This window comes from Salvelinus fontinalis, chromosome 14, assembly GCF_029448725.1.
Source record: "Salvelinus fontinalis isolate EN_2023a chromosome 14, ASM2944872v1, whole genome shotgun sequence".
NCBI lineage: Eukaryota > Metazoa > Chordata > Actinopteri > Salmoniformes > Salmonidae > Salvelinus > Salvelinus fontinalis.
Window position 1 is genome coordinate 46,536,715 of NC_074678.1, and position 24,010 is coordinate 46,560,724.

Sequence of the window (24,010 nt, forward strand, 5' to 3'; positions counted from 1 at the left end):
AATCTAGAAACAATGGGGATGTATACTACTCTGCTTTCTTATGCATTGAGCTATAAATGTGCATGCTGAATATAAATGCTGTGATATAAATATCACAAGAACATTCTTGCAACATCCCAGGTAATTCTGGGAACTTTCAAAGAACCAATTTTCATTTGCAGGGTAGATATTGATTGCTTTACACTTAACACCCCCACCACGCTTGAAGGTCCTATCCACGAGAAGACAATCCACAGTGTCTAGAAGGTCTCGGGTAACAATAGGTTGTACATCGTTCCATACCCACCTGATCAACTGGGGATGGAAGGATCCAGCTTTGAGAGTTGGCATTAATCCCAGTGCTTTACATGCATTTCAGGGACCAGTACAAGGTAAAGACGCTATGAAAATGTACCTCATCCATCAACGTTTCAGCACCAACTGTAAAAGGGCATTTAACAGAATTGGTCATCAACGCCGCATGACATATGAAAGAGAAGACCAAAAACACCGGAAATATCCTACATTTCACGTTTAATAAATATTTACATGTAAAGATGATGATAACAACAGGCTATAGATTAAAACATGCCAGTCATCCAGTGGTTTTAAAGGCAGAGGTAGGGCTGAAATGTTAAACCTACAGCATACAGTAACAGTGAGGTTTTCCCTTTAGCCTTTTTACAAACACAATTACAGTTAAAACAATACCTGGAAAACAAATCAGAAACTACGTCACATACCGAGCATGAATCAGGCTTACTGTTATGACAAACATACTTCACTTTCCTACGGTCAGAATCTCACAGCATGAACGGATGTTAACCCCGATGTCCATTGCTAAAATACACACAGTCCTTCATCAATGTTAGAGGTGATGTTTCATACGATATGTGATAATAAGTTCAAATAACAACAAAATGAAGATATGACAGATACATGATAGAACCCTCTCCTCTTTTCCACCCTCTCTGTCTGCCCTCCTGCCAGCCAGACCCGGAGTCCCTACTACTAACATTCACACCAAAGGTGATTCCTCCGATTCAATTCATCAGGGACCGGTGAGAATAAAAATGGACAAGCTCTCGACCAATTTCGTTTAACACCGGCTGCTTTTGTGCCTAGCGAACTAGTGGTGATTGCAATTATTAATACTAGTGCCTGCTGCTGCTGTTATTTTATTATCTTGGATGAAAAGAGAAAGTGAAAAGGTGGGGAACGAAGAGGGAGAAAGGAGAGTTTCCCTTCTGAAGACGCCACTGCACTGCGTTGTGGCCTGGCCTGGATCATTGTCCTGAGCTAATATGGCTCCCCCTGCTCCTTCCTTCGCCTCCCGCTTTGCGGAACCGATTTACTTGAGGATTTTGTGGTAGGGGTAGAGGGTGAGGGAGGAGGTGAACGCGCGGATGTCGTCGATGAGCGTGGCGTCGGCCAGCATGGGCGAGGCGGGCAGGAAGGTCAGCTTGGACACTTCTCCGTAGGAGGAGGTTTTAAGGGCCTGGCCTTGGTCCTCGTCTCCCTCTGCGGGGTTCGGGCCGCAGCTGCTCTGGCTTGCCTGGTCGTTCTCCTCCTCTCCGAAGCCTACCACCTGACACACAGAGACAGGGAGAGAGCGCGAGATTACAGTATGCTCTGGAATAGCTGAGAGTAGGATAGTGCCAATGACTGTATATATTAAATGGACAAAGCGAATGAGATCCCTCTCCATTCAATCCATGGGGAATGCTCAGCGCACTCCCTCTCCCTTGCACACACACACAGTCAAAGCTGGCAGACTTACGTGCACGCTGAGTTTCTTGCTGGTGGTGTCCCTGTGCTCCATGAACCAGGACACCAGCTCTGCTTTGGTGATGAGCTTCAGAGCCTCAATCTGCAGCACATCGGGACAGGATGAGTTAATGCATGAATAAACATTCCTACCCTTTCTCTCCCGCAGACGTTTGAGCCGCCCCCTCCTCCACCTAGTGCGGGAACTAGTGAGCTGAAGCAACCTGGCATGTACACTAAATATAGAAAAGTATGTGGACACCCCTTCAAATTAGTGCATTTGGCTATTTCAGCCACCCTAGTTGCTGACAGGTGTATAACATCGAGCACACAGCCATGCAATCTCCATTGATAAACATTGACAGAAGAATGGCCTTACTGAAGAGCTCAGTGACTTTCAACGTGGCACCGTCATAGGATGCCGCCTTTCCAACAAGTGAGTCCTGCTAGAGCTGCCCAGTCAACTGTAAGTGCGGTCATGGTGAAGTGGAAACGTCTAGGAGCAGCGAAGTGTCTCAGCCGCGAAGTGATAGGCCACACAAGCTCACAGAACAGGATCGCCGAGTGCTGAAGCACGTAAAAATCATCGGTCCTCGGTTGCAATACTCATAGTGAAATGGGTTTCCATGGCCGAGCAGCCGCACACAAGCCTATGATCACCATGCGCAGTGCCAAGCGTCGGTTGGAGTGGTGTAAAGCTCGCCGCCATTGGGCTCTGGAGCAGTGGAAATGCGTTCTCTGGAGTGATGAATCGCGCTTCACCATCTGGCAATCCAACGGACAAATCTGGGTTTGGCAGATGCCAGGAGAACGCTACCTGCCCGAATGTATCGTGCCAACGGTAAAGTTTGGTGGAGGAGGAATAATGGTCTCGGGCTGTTTTTCATGGTTCGGGCTAGGACCCTTAGTTACAGTGAAAAGAAATCTTAACGTTACAACCTACAATGACATTATAGACAATTCTGTGATTCCAACTTTGTGGCAACAGTTTGGGGAAAGTCCCTTCTTGTTTCAGCATGGCAATGCCCCCATGCACAAAGTGAGGTCCATACAGAAATGGTTTGTCGAGATCGGTGTGGAACAACTTGACTGGCCTGCACAGACCTCAACCCCATCAAACACCTTTAGGATGAATTGGAACGCCAATTGCGAGCCAGGCCTAATTGCCCAACATCAGTGCCCGACCTCACTAATGCTCGTGGCTGAATGGAACCAAGTCCCCGCAGCAATGTTCCAACATTGAGTGGAAAGCTTTCCCAGAATAGTGGAGGCTGTTATAGCAGAAAAGGGGAACCCACTCCATATTAATGCCCATGATTTTGGAACGAGATGTTCGACGAGCAGGTGTTCACATACTTTTGGTAATGTAGTGTATATGATGGAGGGGTAGTGCCCCCAGTGTCCATGGAGGAGAGCCACCCCTGATGTCGACATTATGACAGAGTACAATCTTACCTCTCTGTTGAGGCGGTCGAAGACGTACTGCTGGGTGACCACCTCGAACCAGTTGCGGTCCACCTCCTCCCCCAGGTGCGTGTCCTCACACTCTTTGAGCTTGATGAGAGCGGTCACCTGGGTCTTGAAGGCCTCGTCCGTGAGGTTGGTCATCTTCTCCCCGAAGCTCACCAGGAATTCCTCGATCTTGGTCTCCACGTAGTCCGTGCTGGGAGGGAGAGAAACGGACACCAGGGTGTTGCGTCAGACTGCCTCTTATTTGTATTTTTTTTAAACGAAAGGGGATGGCATCTCCCAAAAATTGTTATTTTCAATGCATCTTTGCTCTTTTTTATACAAATCTTGCCCATGTAATCTTTCGATAACCTTCTCAGGCTTATGAGAAGCATATTGTGCTGCTACTGTGTAATACACCTCTACTATCAACAATGCTAACCATCTGACCTGAATATGACGCTACCATCCTTCTCCTCTGAACTGCCCCTGACAAAACATCAGCAGCGGTCACGGACCCTGACGCACAACTACAAGTTGGGTTTCCTTATGCATGTCGAATATTCCAATACGTCACACATGAAATTAAATATTCGTATCGCAACAACATTTTGATCAAGTGTAGCGTAAGAGATATACAGTGCTGGTAACTCACTTGAACTTGGTGGCCTGCGTTTCCACGGTGATGGAGAAGCCCAGGACTCCTGAAGTGTTTCTGCATGTGGGGTACACCTGATAGCTGATGGATACAAGGTCAGAGTTGAAATCAGTCAACACTGCTCTGTTAAGTAGTGGTTATTAAGTAGTAGTTACTTAGATATTATTACACATTAGTTCTTATTTTTTTTTATAGTTATGAAGGGGGGGGACTAACCCAAGAGTCTCCTTTGTCCTGAGGAAATCAAAGCAAGGTTCCTCCATGTGCATCTGGGAACAGAGCAGCAAAGATAGTACTTCATTAAAGGGATACTTTGGGATTTTGGCAAATCAGATGAAGTCGTGGATACCATTTTTATGTCTCCGCATGCAGTTTGAAAGAAGTTGTTAACTAGCGTTAGCGCAATGACTGGAAGTCTATGGTAATAGCTAGCACACCATAGACTTCCAGTCATTGCGTGAACGCTAGTTAACATTGGCTCTCGAAACTACCTCTTACTTCCTTCATACAGGATGCAGACATAGAAATGGTATCGATGAGTTCATCTGACTCTGAGGAAGGAGATAAAGGGCATAGCAAAATCCTGAAGTATCCCTTTAACCCATAACACCACTCACTGACTCAGGGCTCCATTTGAAAAAACCTAACGCAATGGTAAATCAAATCGCTGGCGGTAGCACTACAGGTCTGGAGGTGTGTCCGAAATATTAGTATTTATTTTCACAGCTCGAATTATGAGCGCAATAGTTGGCAGTGGTGCGAAAGGGCTAGGTTTTGATGAATAAACAAATTGTAGGTATGACGAAAACTTGGCCACTCACTGGCCAATCAAAGCGTTCCATGGATTAATACTGCACTGGATGCATTTGCCTCAAGTTCTGTAGGTTATTGACGGTCTTTGCATTGTCATCAACTCCAATTCGGCTGGGGGCGTGGACTATTCTCATCCTAGTCCACTGTGGATTGATACTGCAGTTTATTAAACTGCATAGGCTACAGTAACGAATAGCCTAATAGCAACAGCAAAAATAAATAAATAAAATAAAACAGTACTTGCTCAACGCCTATGTTTGGACTGTCGGCAGATAGGTCAACATTGTTGTAATTGGCTTCAGCGAGTATAGCCTAGCCTACATGTCTTTATGCATCGCACTTCTCCCTAAATAAATCAAATACTAAGCTCTCGTAAACTGTACTGTATGTGTGAAACATGTTCTCAATAAGCAAAATATAGCAGAGGCCTGTCGTTGATACTTAAATGATTCAGTCCTATAATGCAGTAAGTTAGGAGGAGTGCATCTTTGGTAACCAGAGGTGATCTCTGGGATAGATACTTGAACAAACGAAATGAAGTGAGCAGGTAGGGTGTGCAGCGTATTTTCAATTCAAAGCACTCTGACGAATAGACCATTTAAACACCCTTTATGGATAGGCTACTTTGCAGGGCCAGGATAAAAAAGACAAGACACATTGCTGTTGGAGCAGCCTTATTAGTCTAGGCCTAGGGTAAACTATGGAGGGCTTGAAATGAAACGGAAAACAAGCATCTGTTTTTCAAAACAACAATATTTCCAAACAGGATGGGCTGCAGGAAATTGTCACTTTTGCTCTTGTATTTAAGGACACATCTCAAACATTGCCACCCCTCCCACCTCGGCGCAAGCGAGCTGTTAAGGCAGGTAAATTGCCGAACCTGGCGTTAGGGCTGGAAAATGCCAGTGCGTCAGTTTTTACATGACGAAATTGCAAACTAACGTGCGTTTGACACTTGCGCCTCCTTGGCGCCAGCCGAAAATAGAGCCCTCAGTATTCCAGTCAAGCCTTGTTAGCTACAACACTTACCACCAGTAGCTCCATCAGCGTGTGTTCTCTTAGGTTCTTCAGGCCGGACTGGACAAGGACACAAAAATACAGGTCATTTATCGACAGCAAAAGACCACATACACAGACATAACCACAATACACCGAACTGTAATGTTGAGCGAATGTTGGTTGAAGGTCGGGGGAAATGGTGGCTTAATGTTGGGTGAAGGTTGGCTGACTGTTGGGTGAACGTTAGGTACCTGGTAGTAGACAGTAACTTCAGAGTTGGCATCTCCTTTGTTGAGGGACTTGACTTTGCACAGGTGAGGCTTCTGAGGAAGCTCCACCACTCTGAAGAGCACAGGGACTTCCACGGACAGACGCTTGAACTGCAGTTTGCTGTAGAGCGCAAAAGATTATTGCATTTACATGTTATTCATTTAGCTGACGGTCTTGTACAGTGACTTACAATCAGTTCATTCAACTGAAGTAGGTCATACCAACCACAAATCTCAATCATTGCAAGTAATAACAATAGTAAGTAAGTACTGTGTTGGTTGACGATAACAATAAAAGGGGGGTGCTTATATTTGCCCTGTTGCACACAAGTATGTGATGTAAATGTTTTATTTTTTGCATTTGCCAACTCCCCCCGAGACACCCGCAGGGAGTGGGGTCATGGCCAGGGTCGCCATTGTACAGGGCCCCTGCAAGCTCAAGGGCACAGCGACAGATTTTTTTCCCTTCACTTTGTCGGCTCCGGTATTTGAACCAGCAACGCGCTAACCCGAAGGCTACAGACCTGCTTTTCAGAGTTAAGAAAGAGATTGAGGAGGATACTTACTCAATAAAATACTGCAGAAACTTCATTGACTCCTGTGGGTAAAGAACAATTGCATAATGCCTATTAGCATGATTTTTATAGCATAGGGATAGCAGCAGAACAATTAAAATGTATTACTTCACATCACCTACTTGATTAGGGCAATAATCAGCATGCAAGAAAGATCTGGGATGCAAGCGCCGGGTTAGCGCTAAACAGCTATTTTAGTCTGTCCTCTCTAGACAAGCTAAAAAAACAGTGTGTGTATGTTTTTGTGTTTGTGTGCATCAGACAGTGTTCGAGAGTGTTTATAAAGAGGCTCACAGTGCTAGTGAAGTGTGTGTGTGTGTGTGTGCCTGAACGTGTCAGTTTGTGCTCACAGTGCTAGTGAAGTTGCCCTGCACCAGCCCCTCGGTGTAGAGCTGGGCTTTGAGGCCGCTGACAAAGGTCATGAGGTCATCCACGGTGAGGCCCTTCATGATGGCCTGGTACTTCTGGATGACTGACCAGCGACAGTGTTCCAGGATCAACAGACGCACGTCCCTGAGAGAGGGAGAGAGAGGGAGGGAGGGGAAAGGAAGGAGAAAGATGTCGGAAAGAGGGGGAGGAATAGAAAAAAAATGGATGTGTTCAAATAATTCATCCCACCAATTTATCATTGTTACTGTTTTGAAGGTAGTTTATCACTTTTACAACTCTGACTCATGCTCTGAGAGCGAGAGAGAGAAAGACAGCTAGAGAGAGACACATAAGAAGAAAATGGGTGGGTGGCGTTGCAAAGAACGAGCAGCCAGATGCTGTATGCTATACAGGGTGGAGCAGTCACAGTGTCAGAAATCCAACTCACTTCCCCAGCCTCTCTGGCTTGATGAGGATGTTGAAGTAGGTCTTCTTCAGCTGCTCCGCGAACATGTTAAACACACTGGGCTCAGCTGTGAAGTTTGCCAGGTGGTCCACGATCAAGTTCAACAGCAACTAACACAGGGACAGAGGCAGGGAGGTTGAGTTGGCAGGAGGTCAGCTTTACGGTTGTCTGAAGCTAGGGCACATTTGTTGAAATGCAGAATGGGTTTATAGACGGAGTGTACAATACATTAGGAAAACCGTCCTAATATTGGAGTTGCACCCCCTCACTTTTGCCCTCAATTCGTCGGGGTATGGACTCTACAAGGTGTCGAAAGCGTTCCACAGGGATGCTGGCCCATGTTGACTCCAGTGCTACCCACAGTTGTATCAAGTTGGCTGGATGTCCTTTTGGTGGTGGACCTTCTTGATACACACTGGCAACTGTTGTGTGTGAAAAACCCAGCAGCGTTGCAGTTCTTGACACACTCAAACCGGTGTGCCTGGCACCTGTTACCATACCCCGTTCCAAGGCACTATAATCTTTTGTCTTGCCCATTCACCCGTTGAATGGTACACATACACAATTCATGGCTCAAGACTTAAAAATCCTTCATCAACCTGTCTCCTCACCTTTACCTACACTGATTGAAGAGTATTTAACAAGTGACATCAATAAAGGATCATAGCTTTCACTTAGATTCACCTGGTCAGTCCATGTCATGGAAAGAGCAGGTGTTCGTGATATATTGTACATTCAGTGTATACTAGGTTTGCATGAATTGGTAGAATGAGTGCAGAATAGCTGTATGTAAGTGTGTGTGTGTGTGTATACTGTACGTGTGTGTGTGTGAGGGTGTACATAACGTGCGTGTCTGTCTGTATGTGTATATAATGTGTATGTATGTACAGTGCCTTTGGGAAGTATTCAGACGCCTTGACTTTTTCCACATTTTGTCACGTTACACCCTTATTCTAAAATGGATTAAATTAACAAAAATCCTCAGCAATCTACACACAATACCCTGTAATGACAAAACAAAAAACAGGTTTAGAAATCTTTGCTAATTTATTAAACTGAAAAAACAGAAATACCTTATTTACATACAGTACCAGTCAAAAATGTGGACACACCTACTCATTCAAGGGTTTTTCTTTATTTTTACTATTTTCTACATTATAGAATAATAGTGAAGACATCAAAACTAGGAAATAACACATATGGAACAATGTAGTAACCAATATATGTTATATTTGAGATTCTTCAAAGTAGCCACCCTTTGCCTTGATGACAGCTTTGCACATTCTTGGCATTCTCTCAACCAGCCTCATGAAGTAGTCACCTGGAATGCATTTAAATTAACAGGTGTGCCTTGTTAAAGTTAATTTGTGGAATTTCTTTCCTTCTTAATGCATTTGAGGCAATCAGTTGTGTTGTGACAAGGCAGGGGTGGTATACAGAAGATAGCTCTATTTGGTAAAAGACCAAGTCCATACTATGGCAAGAACAACTCAAATAAGCAGAGAAATTAAACTCCACCATTATTTTAAGACATGAAGGTCAGTCAATATGGAAAATTTCAATAACTTTTAAAGTTTCTTCAAGTGCAGTCGCAAAAACCATCAAGCGCTATGATGAAAGTGGCTCTCATGAGGACCGCCACATGAATGGAAGACCCAGAGTTATGCTGTAGTTATGCTGTAGAGAATAAGTTCATTAGAGTTACCAGCCTCAGAAATTGCAGCCCAAATAAATGCTTCACAGAGTTCAAGTAACAGACACATCTCAAAATCAACTGTTCGGAAGACAGCGAAGCAGGCCTTTATGGTCGAATTGCTGCAAAGAAACCACTACCGAAGGACACCAAATAAGAAGAAACTTGCTTGGGCTAAGAAACACGAGCAATGGACATTAGACCGGTGGAAATCTGTCCTTTGATCTGATGAGTCCAAATTTGAGATTTTTGGTTCCAACCACCGTGTCTTTGTGAGATGCAGAGTAGGTGAAAGGATGATCTCTGCACGTGTGGTTCCCACCGTGAAGCATGGTGACACAGTGTGATTTATTTAGAATTCAAGGCACATTCTGCAGTGATACGCCATCCCATTTGGTTTGCGCTTGGTGGAACTATCATTTGTTTTTCAACAGGACAATGACCCAACACACCTTCAGGCAACGTAAGGGCTATTTGAACAAGAAGGAGAGAGATGGAGTACTGCATCAGATGACCTGAACTCCACAATCACCCGACCTTATCACCATTTGAGATGGTTTGGGATGAGTTGGAACGCAGTGAAGAAAAAGCAGCCAACAAGTGCTCAGCATATGTGGGAACTCCTTCAAGACAGTTGGAAAAGCATTCCAGGTGAAACTGGTTGAGAGAATGCCAAGAGTGTGCAAAGCTGTAATCAAGGCAAAGGGTGGCTACTTTACAGAATCTAAAATATATTTAGATTTGTTTAACACTTTTTTGGTTACTTCATGATTTCATGTGTTATTTCATAGTTTTGATGTCTTCACTATTATTCTACAATGTAAAAATAAAGAAAAACCCTTGAATGAGTAGGTGTGTCCAAACTTTTGACTGGTACTGTAAGTATTCAGAACCTTTGCTATGATACTAGAAATTGAGCTCAGGTGTATCCTGATTTCATTAATCATCGTTGAGATGTTTCTACAACTTGATTGGAGTCCACCTGTGGTAAATTCAATTGATTGGACATGATTTGGACGCCTGTCTATATAAGGTCCCACAGTTGACAGTACATGTCAGAGCAAAAAACAAGCCATGAGATCAAAAGAATTGTCCGTAGAGCTCTGAGATAGGATTGTGTCGAGGCACAGATCTGGGGAAGAGTACCAAAAAATGTCTGGAGCATTGATGGTCCCAAAGAACACAGTGACCTCCATCATTCTTAAATGGAATAAGTTTGGAATGCCCAAGACTCTTCCTACAGCTGTCTGACCAGCCAAACTAAGCAATCGGGAGAGAAGGGCCTTGGTCAGGGAGGTGACTAAGAAACCGATAGTCACTCTGAAAGAGCTCCAGAGTTCCTCTGTGGAAATGGGAGAAACTTCCAGAAGGACAACCATCTCTGCAGCACTCCACCAATCAGGCCTTTATGGTAGAGTGGCTAGATGGAAGCCACTCCTCAGTAAAAGGTACATGACAGCCTGCTTGGAGTTGGCAAAAAGACACATAAATACCCCCAAACCATGAGAAACAAGATTCTCTGGTCTGATGAAACCAAGATTGAACTATATGGCCTGATTGCCAAGCATCACGTATGGAGGAAACCTGGCACCACCCCTACAGTGAAGCATGGGAAGCAGCATCATGCTGTGGGGATGTTTTTCCAACGGCAGGGACTGGTAGACTAGTCAGGATCGAGCAAAGATTAGCAGAGCACAGTACAGAGAGGTCCTTGATGAAAACCTGTTCCAGAGCGCTCAGGATCACAGACCGAAGCAAAAATTCACCTTCCAACAGGACAACGACCAGTCTCTGAATGTCTTTGAGTGGCGCAGCCAGAGCCCGGACTTGAACCCGATCGAACACTCAAGTTTTTTAATACTATATCTGTTGACACAGTGATGAAAATAGTCAACACCTCTAAACCTTCAAGCTGCATACTGGAGCCTAATCCAACTAAACTACTGAAAGAGCTTCCTTTGCTTGGCCCTCCTATGTTGAACATAATAAACGGCTCCCTATCCACCGGATGTGTACCAAACTCACTAAAAGTGTCAGTAATAAAGCCTCTTTTGAAAAAGGCAAACCTTGACCCAGAAAATATTTTAAAAACTAAAAAATCTGCCTATATCGAATCTCCCATTCCTCTCAACAAATTTTGAAAAAGCTGTTGCGCAGCAACTCACTGCCTTCTTGAAGACAAACAATGTATACGAAACGCTTCAGTCTGGTTTTAGACCCCATCATAGCACTGAGACTGCACTTGTGAAGGTAGTAAATTACCTTTTAATGGCGTCAGACCGAGGCTCTGCATCTGTCCTCCTGCTCCTAGACCTTAGTGCTGCTTTTGATACCATCGATCACCACATTCTTTTGGAGAGATTGGAAACCCAAATTGGTCTACAAGGACAAGTTCTGGCCTGGTTTAGATCTTATCTGTCGGAAAGATATCAGTTTAGCTCTGTGGATGGTTTGCCATCTGACAAATCAACTGTAAATTTCAGTGTTACTCAAGGTTCCGTTTTAGGACCACTATTGTTTTCACTATATATTCTACCTCTTGGTGATGTCATTCGGAAACATAATGTTAACTTTCACTGCTATGCGGACGATACACAGCTGTACATTTCGATGAAACATGGTGAAGCCCCAAAATCGCCCTCCCTGGAAACCTGTGTTTCAGACATAAGGAAGTGGATGGCGGCAAATGTTTTACTTTTAAACTCAGACAAAACAGAGATGCTAGTTCTAGGTCCCAAGAAACAAAAGAGATCTTGATGGTTGTTCAGTTGTCTCAAATAAAATTGAAGGACATCGACATTACTCTGGACCCTGATCTCTTTTTTGACGAACATATCAAGACTGTTTCAAGGACAGCTTTTTTCCATCTACGTAACATTACAAAAATCCAAAACAATGTCCAAAAATGTCACTTCTAGATTAGACTACTGCAATGCTCTACTTTCCGGCTTCCTGGATAAAGCACTAAATAAACTTCAATTAGTGCTAAACACGGCTGCTAGAATCTTGACTAGAACCCCAAAATTTGATAATATTACTCCAGTGCTAGCCTCTCTACACTGGCTTCCTGTTAAGGAAGGCTGGAGGCAGGGCTTTCTCCTATAGAGCAACATTTTTATGGAATGGTCTGCCTATCCATGTGAGAGACGCAGACTCGGTCTCAACCTTTAAGTCTTTATTGAAGACTCATCTCTTCAGTAGGTCCTATGATTGAGTGTAGTCTGGCCCAGGGGTGTGAGGGTGAACGGAAAGGCACTGGAGCGACGAACCGCCCTTACTGTCTGCCTGGCCGGTTCCCCTCTCTCCACTGGGATTCTCTACCTCTAAACCTATTACGGGGGCTGAGTCCGTCCCTAGGAGGGGTGCGCCACTTGAAGTGATCTTCCTGTCCGGGTTGGCGCCCTCCATCTTCGTGGGCTATACTCGGCCTTGTCTCAGGATAGAAAGTTGGTGGTTGAAGATATCCCTCTAGTGGTGTGGGGGCTGTGCTTTGGCAAAGTGGGTGGGGTTATATCCTGCCTGTTTGGCCCTGTCCGGGGGTATCGTCAGACGGGGCCACAGTGTCTCCCGACCCCTCCTGTCTCAGCTTCCAGTATTTATGCTGCAATAGCTTGTGTCGGGGGGCTAGGGCCAGTCTATTACATCTGGAGTATTTCTCCTGTCTTATCTGGTGTCCAGTGTGAGTTTAAGTCTGCTCCCTCTAATTCTCTCTCTTCTCTCAGAGGACCTGAGCCCTAGGACCATGCCTCAGGACTACCTGGGCTGATGACTCCTTGCTATCCCCAGTCCACCTGGTCATGCTGCTGCTCCAGTTTCAACTGTTCTGCCTGCGGCTATGGAACCCTGACCTGTTCACCGGACATGCTACCTTGTCCTGGACCTGCTGTTTTCGACTCCCTCTCTCTCTACCGCACCCGCTGTCTCTAACTCTGAATGATCGGCTATGAAAAGCCAACTGACATTTACTCCCGAGATGCTTACCTGTTGCACCCTCTACCACTAATTATTATTATTTGACCCTGCTGGTCATCTATGAACATTTGAAAATCTTGGCCATGTACTGTTATAATCTCCAACCTGATAGAGCCTGACAGAGCCTGAGAGGATCTGCAGAGAAGAAGAATGGGAGAAACTCCTCAAATACAGGCGTGCCAAGCTTGTAGCGTCATACCCAAGAAGAATCGAGGCTGTAATCACTGCCAAAGGTGCTTCAACAAAGTACTGAGTAAAGGGTCTGAATACTTATGCAAATGTAATATTTCCGTTTTTTTAAGCAAAAAATTCAAAAATACTGTTTTTGCTTTGTCATTATGGGGTATTGTGTGTAGATGGATGAGGGGGAAAAAACTATTTAATCAATTTTAGAATAAGGCAGTAACGTAACAAAATGTGGAAAAAGTCAAGGGGTCTGAATACTTTCCAAAGGCACTGTATGTACAGTATGTATGATATAACGACGGCCCTCAAGGAACTTCACTGGACTCCATATATCCCGAGGCAGCATTTATTGTAGCTGGTGATTTTAAGAAAGCAAATTTGAGAACAAGGCTACCTAAATTTTATCAGTATATTGATTGCAGGACTCACGCAGGCAATACACTGGACCACTACTACTCTAACTTCGATGATGCATACAAGGCTCGCCCTCCCTTCGGTAAATCCGACCATGACTCCATCTTGCTCCTATCGTCCTTTTGGCAAAAACTCAAACAGGATGTACCCGTGACTAGAACCATTCAACGCTGGTCTGACCAATCGGAATCCACGATTCAAGATTGTTTTGATCACGCAGACTGAGAAATGTTCCGGGCAGCCTCAGAGAATAACATCGATCTATACGTTGACTCGGTGAGTGAGTTTAAAGGAAGTGCATTGGAGATGTTGTACCCACTGTGACTATTAAAACCTACCCTAACCAAAAACCATGGATGGCGGCATTGAGGCAAAACAAAGCGCAAAACCACCGCATTTAACCATGGAAAGAGGACTGGGAATATGGCCGAATACAAACAGTGTTGTTATTCCCTCCGCAAGGCAATCAAAAAAGCAAAATGTCGGTATAGGGACAAAGTTGAGTCGCAATTCAACGGCTCAGACACGAGACGTATGTGGCAGGGTCTACAGGCAATCATGAATTACAAAATGAAAACCAGCCACGTCACGGACGTACTGCTTCCAGACAAACTAAACACCTTCTTTCCCCACTTTGAGGATAATACAGTTCCACCGACACGGCCTGCTAACAAGGACTGCGGGCCCCCCCTCTCCTTCTCTGTGGCTGACGTGAGCAAGACATTTAAACTTGTTAACCCTCGCAAGGCTGCTGGCCCAGACGGCATCCATAGCCGCGTCCTCAGAGCATGAGCAGACCAGCTGGCTGGTGTGTTTACAGACATTTTCAATTGCTCCATATCCCAGTCTGCTGTCCCCACATGCTTCAAGATGGCCACCATTGTTCCTGTACCCAAGAAGGCAAAGATAACTGAATTAAATGACTACTGCCCCGTAGCACTCACTTCTGTCATCATGAAGTGCTTTGAGAGATTAGTCAAGGATCATATCACCTCTACCTTACCTGCCACCCTAGACCCACTTCAGTTTGCATACCACCCAACAGGTCCACAGATGATGCAATCGCCATCACACTGCACAATGCCCTATCCCATGTGGACAAGAGGAATACCTATGTAAAAATGATGTTTATTGACTACAGCTCAGCATTCAACACCATAGTTTGCAGATGACAACAGTAGCAGGCTTGATTACCAAAAACGACGAGACAACCTACAGGGAGTGTGGTGTCAGGAAAACAACCTCCCACTCAACGTCAACAAAACAAAGGAGATGATCGTGGACTTCAGGAAACAGCAGAGGGAGCACCCCCCTATCCACATTGAAGGGACAGTAGTGGAGTAGGTGGAAAGTTTTAAGTTCCTCGGCATCCACATCACAGACAAACTGAAATGGTCCACCGACACAGACAGCGTGGTGAAGAAGGCAGAACAGCGCCTCTTCAACCTCAGGAGGCTGAAGAAATTTGGCTTGTCACCTAAAACCCTGACAAACCTTTACAGATGCACAATTGAGAGCATCCTGTCGGGCTGTATCACCTGGTACGGCAACTGCGCCGCCCTCAAACGCACGGCTCTCCAGAGGGTGGTGTGGTCTGCACAATGCATCACTGGGGGCAAACTACCTGCCCTCCAGGACACCTACAGCACCCGATGTCACAGGAAGGCCAAAAAGATCATCAAGGACAACAACCACCCGAGCCACTGCCTGTTCACCCCGCTACCATCCAGAAGGCGAGGTCAGTACAGGTGCGTCAAAGCTGTGACCAAGAGACTGATAAACAGCTTCTATCTCAAGGCCATCAGACTGCTAAACAGCAATCACTAACTCAGAGAGGCTGCTGCCTACATAGAGACTCACTAGTCACTTTAAACAATTCCACTTTAATAATGTTTACATATCTTACACTACTCATATATGTATATATTTTATACCATCTATTGCATCTTGCCTACGCCGCTCGGCCATCTCTCATCCATATGTACATATTCTTATTCCATCCCTTTAGATTTGTGTGTATTAGGTAGTTGTTGGGGAATTGTTAGATTACTTGTTAGATATTACTGCACTGTCAGAACTAGAAGCACAAGCATTTCGCTACACTCGCATTAACATCTGCTAACCATGTGTATGTGACCCATAATATTTGATATGTATGTACAGTATGTATGTATGTATGCGAGACTCACAGGCAGCTTGTGGTTGAAGCCCTTGACCCTGATGACGAGGCCGTGCTCCCCGGCAATCAGTTTGTACTCCAGTTGGGCCACATCAGCCTCGTAGGCCGGCTCTGCCAGGTTATGGGCCAAGATGTTCACAAAGACGTCAAACAGCACCAGGCTACAGGGGCACAATACATAGACATTTAGAAAGGACCTCGAGAACTTTTGCAGCTAGGAGTGATTGTGAAGAGCAATCAAAAGCAAAGATTTTGTAAGAAATTGATTCATATAAAATACTAACTTCTCTGGAGATTTCTGAATCATTGGGGAGAGGAGGTTGAAACGGACATAAGCTAACCGAAGAAAAAAATAGGGAATGTATTAAATCACGAGAACATTACGTCATTTGAAATGTGTTAAATAGCCTAGTAGCTACTAACATTGCTGTCTTACACATATTGAAAAAGAGTAAATCACATGTCACTACAATTCCCTTGGGTTATATATACAAAAGAACACACACACACACACACACACACCTTTAGGTATCTTGAACTTATTGTCCTTTTTGAACCAGAGACAGCCCCTCTCATTGTTCACTATCCGCACCGGGACTTCTGTGTCTGGACAGTCCGATAGTTTCAGGGTGAAATCCGTTGCTATGGAAACAAAGGAAGGATAAAGCCTATTGTCTGTGTCAATTCCAGTATTTATTTATGTTTGATTTAAAAAAAAAAACATTCACACACACAAAAAAAAGGATAGGAATATGGCCCCAAATCTTTTTACACATTAATAGACCGAAAAGTGAATATTGTAGAGTCAATGTGATTGGCACACAACAATGTCCATCATCTGTACTGACCAATGAACTTGTTCTTAGCAGGCAGGTGGAGGTCGGGGTTGAGGTCAAAGTCTCCGGCCCAGCGCTGTGCCCACTCCTCAGGGAGGTCTGCCAGTACAGAACAGGACACTCAAGTCACAGACCAACACACCACAATAACATCACACACGATCTTATCATGTCACGAAATGAGCCGCTTAATATACGGCCACCGAGAATGTGAAAAAGTCAAGGGGTCTGAATACTTTCCAAATGCACTGTAAGCCCACTTTGCAGTTAACATTTAATTTGAGAAGGTTTAGGGAAAAGTCTTTGTCTGTCTACCCAGAAAACGGTCATCTTTAACGCTAACCGGCAACGTACGCACCACACACAGACAGGGGCAATATTTCTGGAAATGAATTGGCAGATGGCATAAAAAGCCAAATGTTACACTAATTGTGGCTAAGCAGGTGTGGGATAACGTCAATGTGAATTGAATTGGATCTTGAGGTGTCTGTGACGTGTGAGATTTGTTTACGGTAGTTTGTGGTGGAACACGTGAAAAAACACATGCACTTTTAGAATTGTTTGGCGAGCTACTCATAGGTGGTACAGGAAGCTCGCCATTGACCTGTTGCAGAACCCCCTGCTCTAGGATGGTGTTATATACCAAGTTAACACATAAATTGTTTAAAGATGTTCATACAATGGACCATTAAGCCATTTGATAGGACCCCTGGAGGTAAACATGCCTGGGTGAGCAGAAATAATAACAGCAAGCATGGGCATGGATCACAACATAAAGGCAGACGTCGTCAGCAATGGAATAATTATACAGACAAAGTAGGCCTAGTAAACAACGCCAAGTAGACAGATAAAAACGACCGTATGGCCTCAGCAAAGTCTACAGAAAATACCTTGACTGAACAACAATGACTAGCTACGGATTCTGACTCATACATGTTGGTAGAAGGGGAGACTTGTGCCCTGAGACGAGTGGCGGTGCGAGTGTCTGTCTGGGGAAATGAAAGCCGAGGGAGAGCGGCTTGTTCTGATCCAATCGTTGCAGCAGGCTCAACCGATACACCCCGCCTGTTTCTTTACAGACAGAAGAACTAGCCAATAGTTATTTTGGGCACACAGCGCATCACGCGGTTTGAGTGAAAGAGAGATGCGTGCTGGCAGCTGAAAATTACGTTATTCTGATCACGGAAAATAAAATAAAAATACTTTTGTCATAATCGTATTTGGAAAAATCTCCAAATCCTTTACGCTACTCGTTTTGTCAGAGTACTCGGCACCTCCCTACAGCACTGTAAGAAGAATCATATAAAAGGTAATATCTTGTTATGATGACAATAACAGCTATTGTAGGTCCAATTCAGCCAATCTCACTTTAAGCTAATCCTGGGCCGGTATTCACAGTGTCTCAGAGTAGTGCAGATCTAGGATCAGCTTTGCCTTTTAGATCAAAATGAATGGAAAAGCGGCACCGGATCCTAGATCAGCACGCACTCCTAATTAGAGACACTTGCTCTTACCCTCCATGCTGTAGTTGGTGCCGAACCACTTCTCCTTGTGGGAGCAGTGGCCCTCGTGCTCCGGGGACAGCAGTAGGAGGTTGGCCCTCTCTGGGGTAAGCAGGGCCAGGGCCAAGGAGATCACCTGTAGAGGACAGACACACATACACACACACACACTTCAATGAAGTATACAGTTGCGTGCATTCCAGTTGCAGTACAGGCTTTGGTATGTGCAATTGTTCTGACAATACTGTGGGGTGACCTAACTTTTTAGGGCCTGCAACAGTACAAAGAGTGTCCGGAAATTAGCCATTACAGATTAACTAGGAATGATCCAATGTCTACTTGGTGAGACAGACAGACAGTACCTCTGGGTTGTACTCAAACATGAGCTGGTCTCCAGTCAGGAAGTCCTCTTTGGGGAAGAGCTGCATGTTCTCACAGATGTTCTCCACGTACTCTATGGGGTCGGTCTGTGGTGGGACGGAGGGGCAGAAGTTCGTACAGAGCTCTCACTCACTTATGGCATGCTTATGACGCATTATGTCATGGTAATGACAGCTTAAAGTCAGCTTCGTGACAGAGGGTTAGACCGGGAAGTGTGACTGTACCTGCTCCTGGTAGTGGAACTCATTGGCTTCGATCTTCTGAATTTCTTCATAGATCCTCTGCTGTGGACCCAGAGTCTGCAGCATCTTCATATACTGGAACACTAGATGAACCACCTGTACAGGGAAAACAGCTGCACTTTACATCCAGACTGTGTGTGTCATCACACATGGGCGTGTATGAGTTTTTGCACAGTGTGTGTGTCTGTGTGTGTGTCATCACACATTGGCGCGTGTGTGTGTTTATGTGTTTTTGCATGTGTGTGTGTCTGTCTGTGTGTGTGTGTGCGCCAGTTGACCTGATGAAAGTTCTGGAATCCTTCGTCAGTGAGCGTGATGGATATGGAGAAGATGGAGTAGGTGGTGTTCTGGTCAAAGCCTGTCTCACTGTTCCCTCCAAACAGAGCCAGGGCCCAGCACTTCTTCCGGAGCAAGGATAGGATGCTGCCGGCGCCTTCGTGCCCAATCAACCAGGAGATGTAGTGCAGGGGCTTCACCCTACACGGAGACACCAAGACAAACCAAGCAGTTTGTATGGAGCGCAGGATTATTGTGAGGTGGAAATATTTGCTAAATTGGTCTTTGAAAGGTTTAACAGGTGAGGGTGCCATCGTTGAGGGGGGCTTACCTGTACTGCTTGCCCTGAGGAGGTAACGCCCAGGTGACTGTGAGAGCATGCACCTTCCTCACAGGAACAACTGCCACACACACACACAATTGAAATTGAGGAATTGGTACAGTCAGTAAGTAAGCACAGGTTGATAAAATGACATGTATGAATGTTAGTTTAAAGCCTGTGTACTTCTGTAGAGCTTGTTGAAAGTTGGTGTGTCGAACGGGTCCTGGAGGTCAGAGAAGTCAGGTCTCGGTTGAGCGCTGCAAAAAAGTGACGGAGTGAGTGAGCGAGCGAGCGCGAGTATGTTTGACAGCATGCATGTGGCCGTGTGCACTTACTTGTTGGGCACCTTGCTGAAGACCTCTCTAACCCATTCCTCCAGTGTGTTCAATGTCTCTGATGGACAGACAAGGACAGTTGAGTCAAGTTTATTTCAACAGACCGACTACTATCGTCATTAATTTCAGTAGACGGACCGCAATCCTCATGAATTTCAGTAGACTGACTACAATCCCCATTCACTTCAGTGGAGTAGGGATCCTTCGTGTCTGGCCGGTTGGCTAGCTACCTTTGGACTGCACTGTGAGGGTCATGTAGTGAGCAGAGTAGTATCTCTTCCAGAAGTCTCGGAGACGCTGGTAGGTGTTGATCTGCTTCTCTCTGGGCTCGTGCTTCAGGGTCTGAGCATTTCCTGGGGGAGACCGAGGACAGGACGAAGACATATCTGTTATTACACCTTTAATGAACGTTTTCAAAACAGTTATTTCAGTCATTCAAGTTATTACACTGTTAATCAGCATTATTAACTGCGCAGATAGACATTACCATCCATAAGCATGTAATAAAAGCTCACTGTGTACATATTTAAAAAACAGACATCACTTGACGATCAGAGACATTTACAAGCAGGAAAGTGCAAATGAAAATACATCCAACTATTTGTTTTACAAGCAGGATAAAGTAGAACAACAGAAGCCTTTGGTACCTGGGTAGCATTTGCGATGGAGGAGAGATAATTGGGAAATGACAGCCAATGTGTGTATCCTTACCCCAGCAGAACTTGCCCATGGGGTGCTTGGGCCTGGCCAGGCTTCCGAACAGCATCTCCTTGCGGTGGGAGTCTGATGGACGAGCCAGTTGGTACTCTGCACATCAAAGGGAGAGGCATGGACATTCCATTAGAGGACTGAGAGTGGGAACTGTGACTGAGGCATGGAAAAAGGCTGTGCTATTCAAAATTGGAAGGGTCTCAGTTGTCTACACTGGTCTCTCTACGTCTTGAGTCCTTTATTCATGCCGAGCAGCTGTGTGAAACCAATCTGAGCAGATGAAGGAGAAAGGGGGAAGAGGCTTCTTTAGACTATTGAGACACGGCCGTGGTTTGCTCTTACTATTCCCCGACTCACCACTGTCCACTGCTTCCACCTCTCTGTCGATGGCGTCCTCGATCATCAGCGGGCAAATGAAGAACTGGGCCCATCTGGGGAATGGGAGAGATCATCCAATGACAAACTGCACACCTGGGTCGTATTCATTAGGCACGAAACGGAAGGACACGTTTTTAAACAGAGACTAAACTTCTCCAATAATAAATACTTATTTTAATTTTCCATTGCAAAAGTTTTTGAACAGTGTGCACTATTGTAAACGACCCTAGACAAGTTAGATTTAAGACCACTTTTGAGGCATGAAAACAGCTAACAAAATGTTGGTTTGGGGCTGAACTGTTCCTTTAAGGCTGCTTGGCTCACCTGTCGAGAGCCTCACGGAAGTACTTCCTCTGAACGTCAAACTGGAAGATGGTCCGCTCACAGTCGGTGGAGGCATTGTCGCTTCCGCCGTGCTTCTTCAGGAAGGCATCGAAGCCGTTCTCAGCGGGGTACTTCTCACTGCCCATGAACACCACTGAGAGAAGAGAGGAAGAGCGGAAAAGAGTGAGGGAGCGAGAGAGAGTGCAAAAAGAGAGAGTCAAGAGATTAGAGGGAAGACCAAGTAAAGAAATAGAGAGAAAGACAGACAGACAGACGTTTTGTTTAGAGGTAGTGTTCCAATGCAGTGTTAGATTGAGAATGTGCATCATCTTCTGTAGCGCTACAGTACATAAGGTCCTCTGTTAAAAGCACTCACTGTGCTCAAGGAAATGGGCCAGGCCTGGAAGGTCCTCCGGGTCACTGAAGCTCCCCACACTGATACAGAGAGCAGCTGCAGACTGGGAGACACGGGAGGGATGAGTACACACATTAAAAAACACACATCATGCACGAACATGCACGAACGCACAACTTTTCAGTTTATAAATTCCATCAGTCCCCACACTTTATCACACTATCCCTAGAGTGAACTAGCTGATTGCATAGCACCCTTGTGGCTATGCTCCCTCTGTGAGCTGTTGGATCAGTCATCTGAAAGAATTAGCCTAGTATTGTGCTATAGGGAAACCTACCTGTTTCTCTGAACTCCCCTTCTTCGGTTTCCCTTCTTGCTCCTCATCTAGCTCCTCAAAGTCACTGTCGTGCTCTTCTTCCGCATCCTCGTCCTCCTCTTCTGTGCCCTCCCCTGAATCCCCCTCTTCTTCCGCTTCCTCTCCACCTCCTGATGCTCCATCCTCTTCCTCCTCCTCCTCCTCTCTGCAGGCGTCCTTGCCGTCTGCCCCGCTAAAGTCTGAGATGAGGAGAACTCTCAGGCCATTGGTCAGCTCGATATACCTTCAGAGCGAGTAAAATAAATGAATATGATAAGCCAGTTCTACTTCAGTGAAACTGACAACATCACAACCTGGGACGGGTAGAGAAATTCGCACGCACTCTGATGATGCAGCTATTAATCTCGATTAACCCAGAACTAATATTGCGTAATTGGTCAGCTGCTCAATTAAGTTCTGGGTCCATACCAGTATGTTTACGTAGATTTATCCAAGAGAGGTTACGCGGCTATATCTGAATTTAGAAATGTTCTTTATTTCAAGTTGATCTTACCTGTACTTCTTAGGATCGCTGGGTGACTTGTTGATCTGGAGGTCTCCCTGGTCTTCGTCACCTCCTACCCCTCCATCCCCCGCAGCCAGGTCCCTGGGCTCGGCTTGGGGTGGCGGCGGCTCACCGTGGTCTGGTGCAGACACCTGCCCAGGGCCGCCTGCTGCAGAACTATTCACTTTACTCGTCTGAGGCATTCTCTCAGGAGCTGCAGGTTTCTCACTGTAATTGCACAACATGAAAACCCTCAGATAGTGCAGCATTTGAGCATAAAGAGTCAAGAATGTGTGAAATTGAGCAAGCACCCGAAATCAACCCTTAGCCCCCCACCCACTCATTCCTATAGATCTGAGAGTATCAGACCGGTTTAAGGGATTTTAAGGGGGGGGGGGGGGGGGGGGGGGGTTCGCCACATTGCCTACACCTTTCCAACCCCTTCAGATCTAATAGATAGGGGCAGGTGGGAATCAGGAGGTAACTGTGACAGTAGTTAGCTAGCAGGTCTGATGCTGAAATGTGGTGGCCAGACTAATCACATTGTAGCTAAACAAGATCAGCAATTATGTTGTTACACTGGCTTGTGTTTGTGGCTACATCGTGCCCTGGCTGAATAGCTAGCTACCTTAGCTAACAATGTTCACGGTCAAAGAGCAGTGGAAGATTCGGAAGATAGCTAGCTAACGTAAAACGTTAGTACCATACGCTGGCATGATGAAACGGATAAGACACATTAGTTCAGTGTCACGTATGCATAGAAAAGGGGTATCAACAGCCAGGGTCTGTTACTTTCTAGCTAGCTACGTCACTGTCAATTCAGGTCATCAGTCAAAACAAAAATTGCAAAAAAAGAAAACAAATACAAAATTGCAGACAGCGGGCGCTAGCTAGCTAAGATTTAGCTAGCATGACGACTTTCAGTAATCCCATCCGGCTATCGATAGCAGCCAAAGCGCCATTGAAATGTCGGATTGTGAATACAAAAACTGCCCTGTGTCAACGTGTATAACACAATACCACTAGCTAATAAAAACATCAAATATTGCCTATTATGCACAGCATTTGTAAATGTACTTACCTTTTATTTCTAAATAATGAAAGTTATCTAGCACTAGTCTCGACAACCTAACCCACTACCCAATCGTGTGCATGCCGCGATATGATTCGCTGGGAACAACGCACAGAGCAACAACGGAAAATCTGATTGCTTCAAACAGAAAATATATTTTACGACATACAGTAATGCTTGCTTGTTAGACTGGTGCAAAACATTTCAGCGAAGAAAAAAGGACACACGGTTGAGCAGAATTATACGCAGGTGAAGTGTGTGTGTGTGTGTGTACGCGTTTTCACAAATCTTCACATACTCTGGATGGGATTATCTCAGACATTGCATGAACGGATTTCATCCAAGTGCATGATTGATCCGCGATATGCCCCTGAAATATACTCACCACAATTTTCCACAACACCACCAATTCATGATTATTTTTCAGGTGTGATATGACGGGGTTAATTGAAATAGACAAGAAAAATGTCACTTCACCCGCTTGACATTGATCTTTGTCTGTCTGACAATCAGAACAAAAATCTGAAATAACAGTGATGATTCGGTCCTAAGAATAAGAATTCTATTGTGATGATTCTGTCCATATAATTAGAATGATTCCTTCTAATTCTATGATCCTGTCATTAAA

General features: G+C 45.1%; 1 protein-coding gene across 1 annotated transcript; it reads right to left on the reverse strand.

Annotated features, from left to right (window-relative positions):
• Window positions 1–496: 496 nt before the first annotated feature.
• Window positions 497–23,501, reverse strand: LOC129811007 (nardilysin-like). The gene is made up of 29 exons (XM_055862083.1): window positions 23,392–23,501; window positions 22,320–22,538; window positions 21,788–22,049; window positions 21,472–21,553; window positions 21,096–21,249; window positions 20,751–20,824; window positions 20,394–20,489; window positions 19,913–20,035; window positions 19,683–19,740; window positions 19,531–19,604; window positions 19,357–19,426; window positions 19,028–19,226; window positions 18,732–18,845; window positions 18,489–18,593; window positions 18,139–18,262; window positions 16,637–16,723; window positions 16,311–16,430; window positions 16,073–16,124; window positions 15,799–15,949; window positions 7,327–7,454; window positions 6,860–7,022; window positions 6,501–6,532; window positions 5,917–6,055; window positions 5,696–5,743; window positions 4,070–4,122; window positions 3,851–3,934; window positions 3,202–3,409; window positions 1,760–1,849; window positions 497–1,567 (listed from the first exon to the last, which is right to left on the reverse strand). The coding sequence occupies exons 2-29, from the start codon at window positions 22,511–22,513 to the stop codon at window positions 1,331–1,333; spliced, it is 3,321 nt and encodes a 1,106-aa protein (XP_055718058.1). The 5' UTR covers window positions 22,514–22,538; window positions 23,392–23,501; the 3' UTR covers window positions 497–1,330.
• Between the last annotated feature and the right edge of the window lie 509 nt (window positions 23,502–24,010).

Excerpts from the sequence above, each read along its gene's own strand:
- LOC129811007 (XM_055862083.1), bottom strand. The coding sequence starts at position 22,513 with ATGCCTCAGACGAGTAAAGTGAATAGTTCTGCAGCAGGCGGCCCTGGG. Across the intron at positions 20,825-21,095 it reads TTCCGTGAGGCTCTCGACAG|ATGGGCCCAGTTCTTCATTT; the intron begins GTGAGCCAAGCA and ends CCCATTCCCCAG. Across the intron at positions 19,741-19,912 it reads CCTCACAGTGCAGTCCAAAG|AGACATTGAACACACTGGAG; the intron begins GTAGCTAGCCAA and ends TCTGTCCATCAG.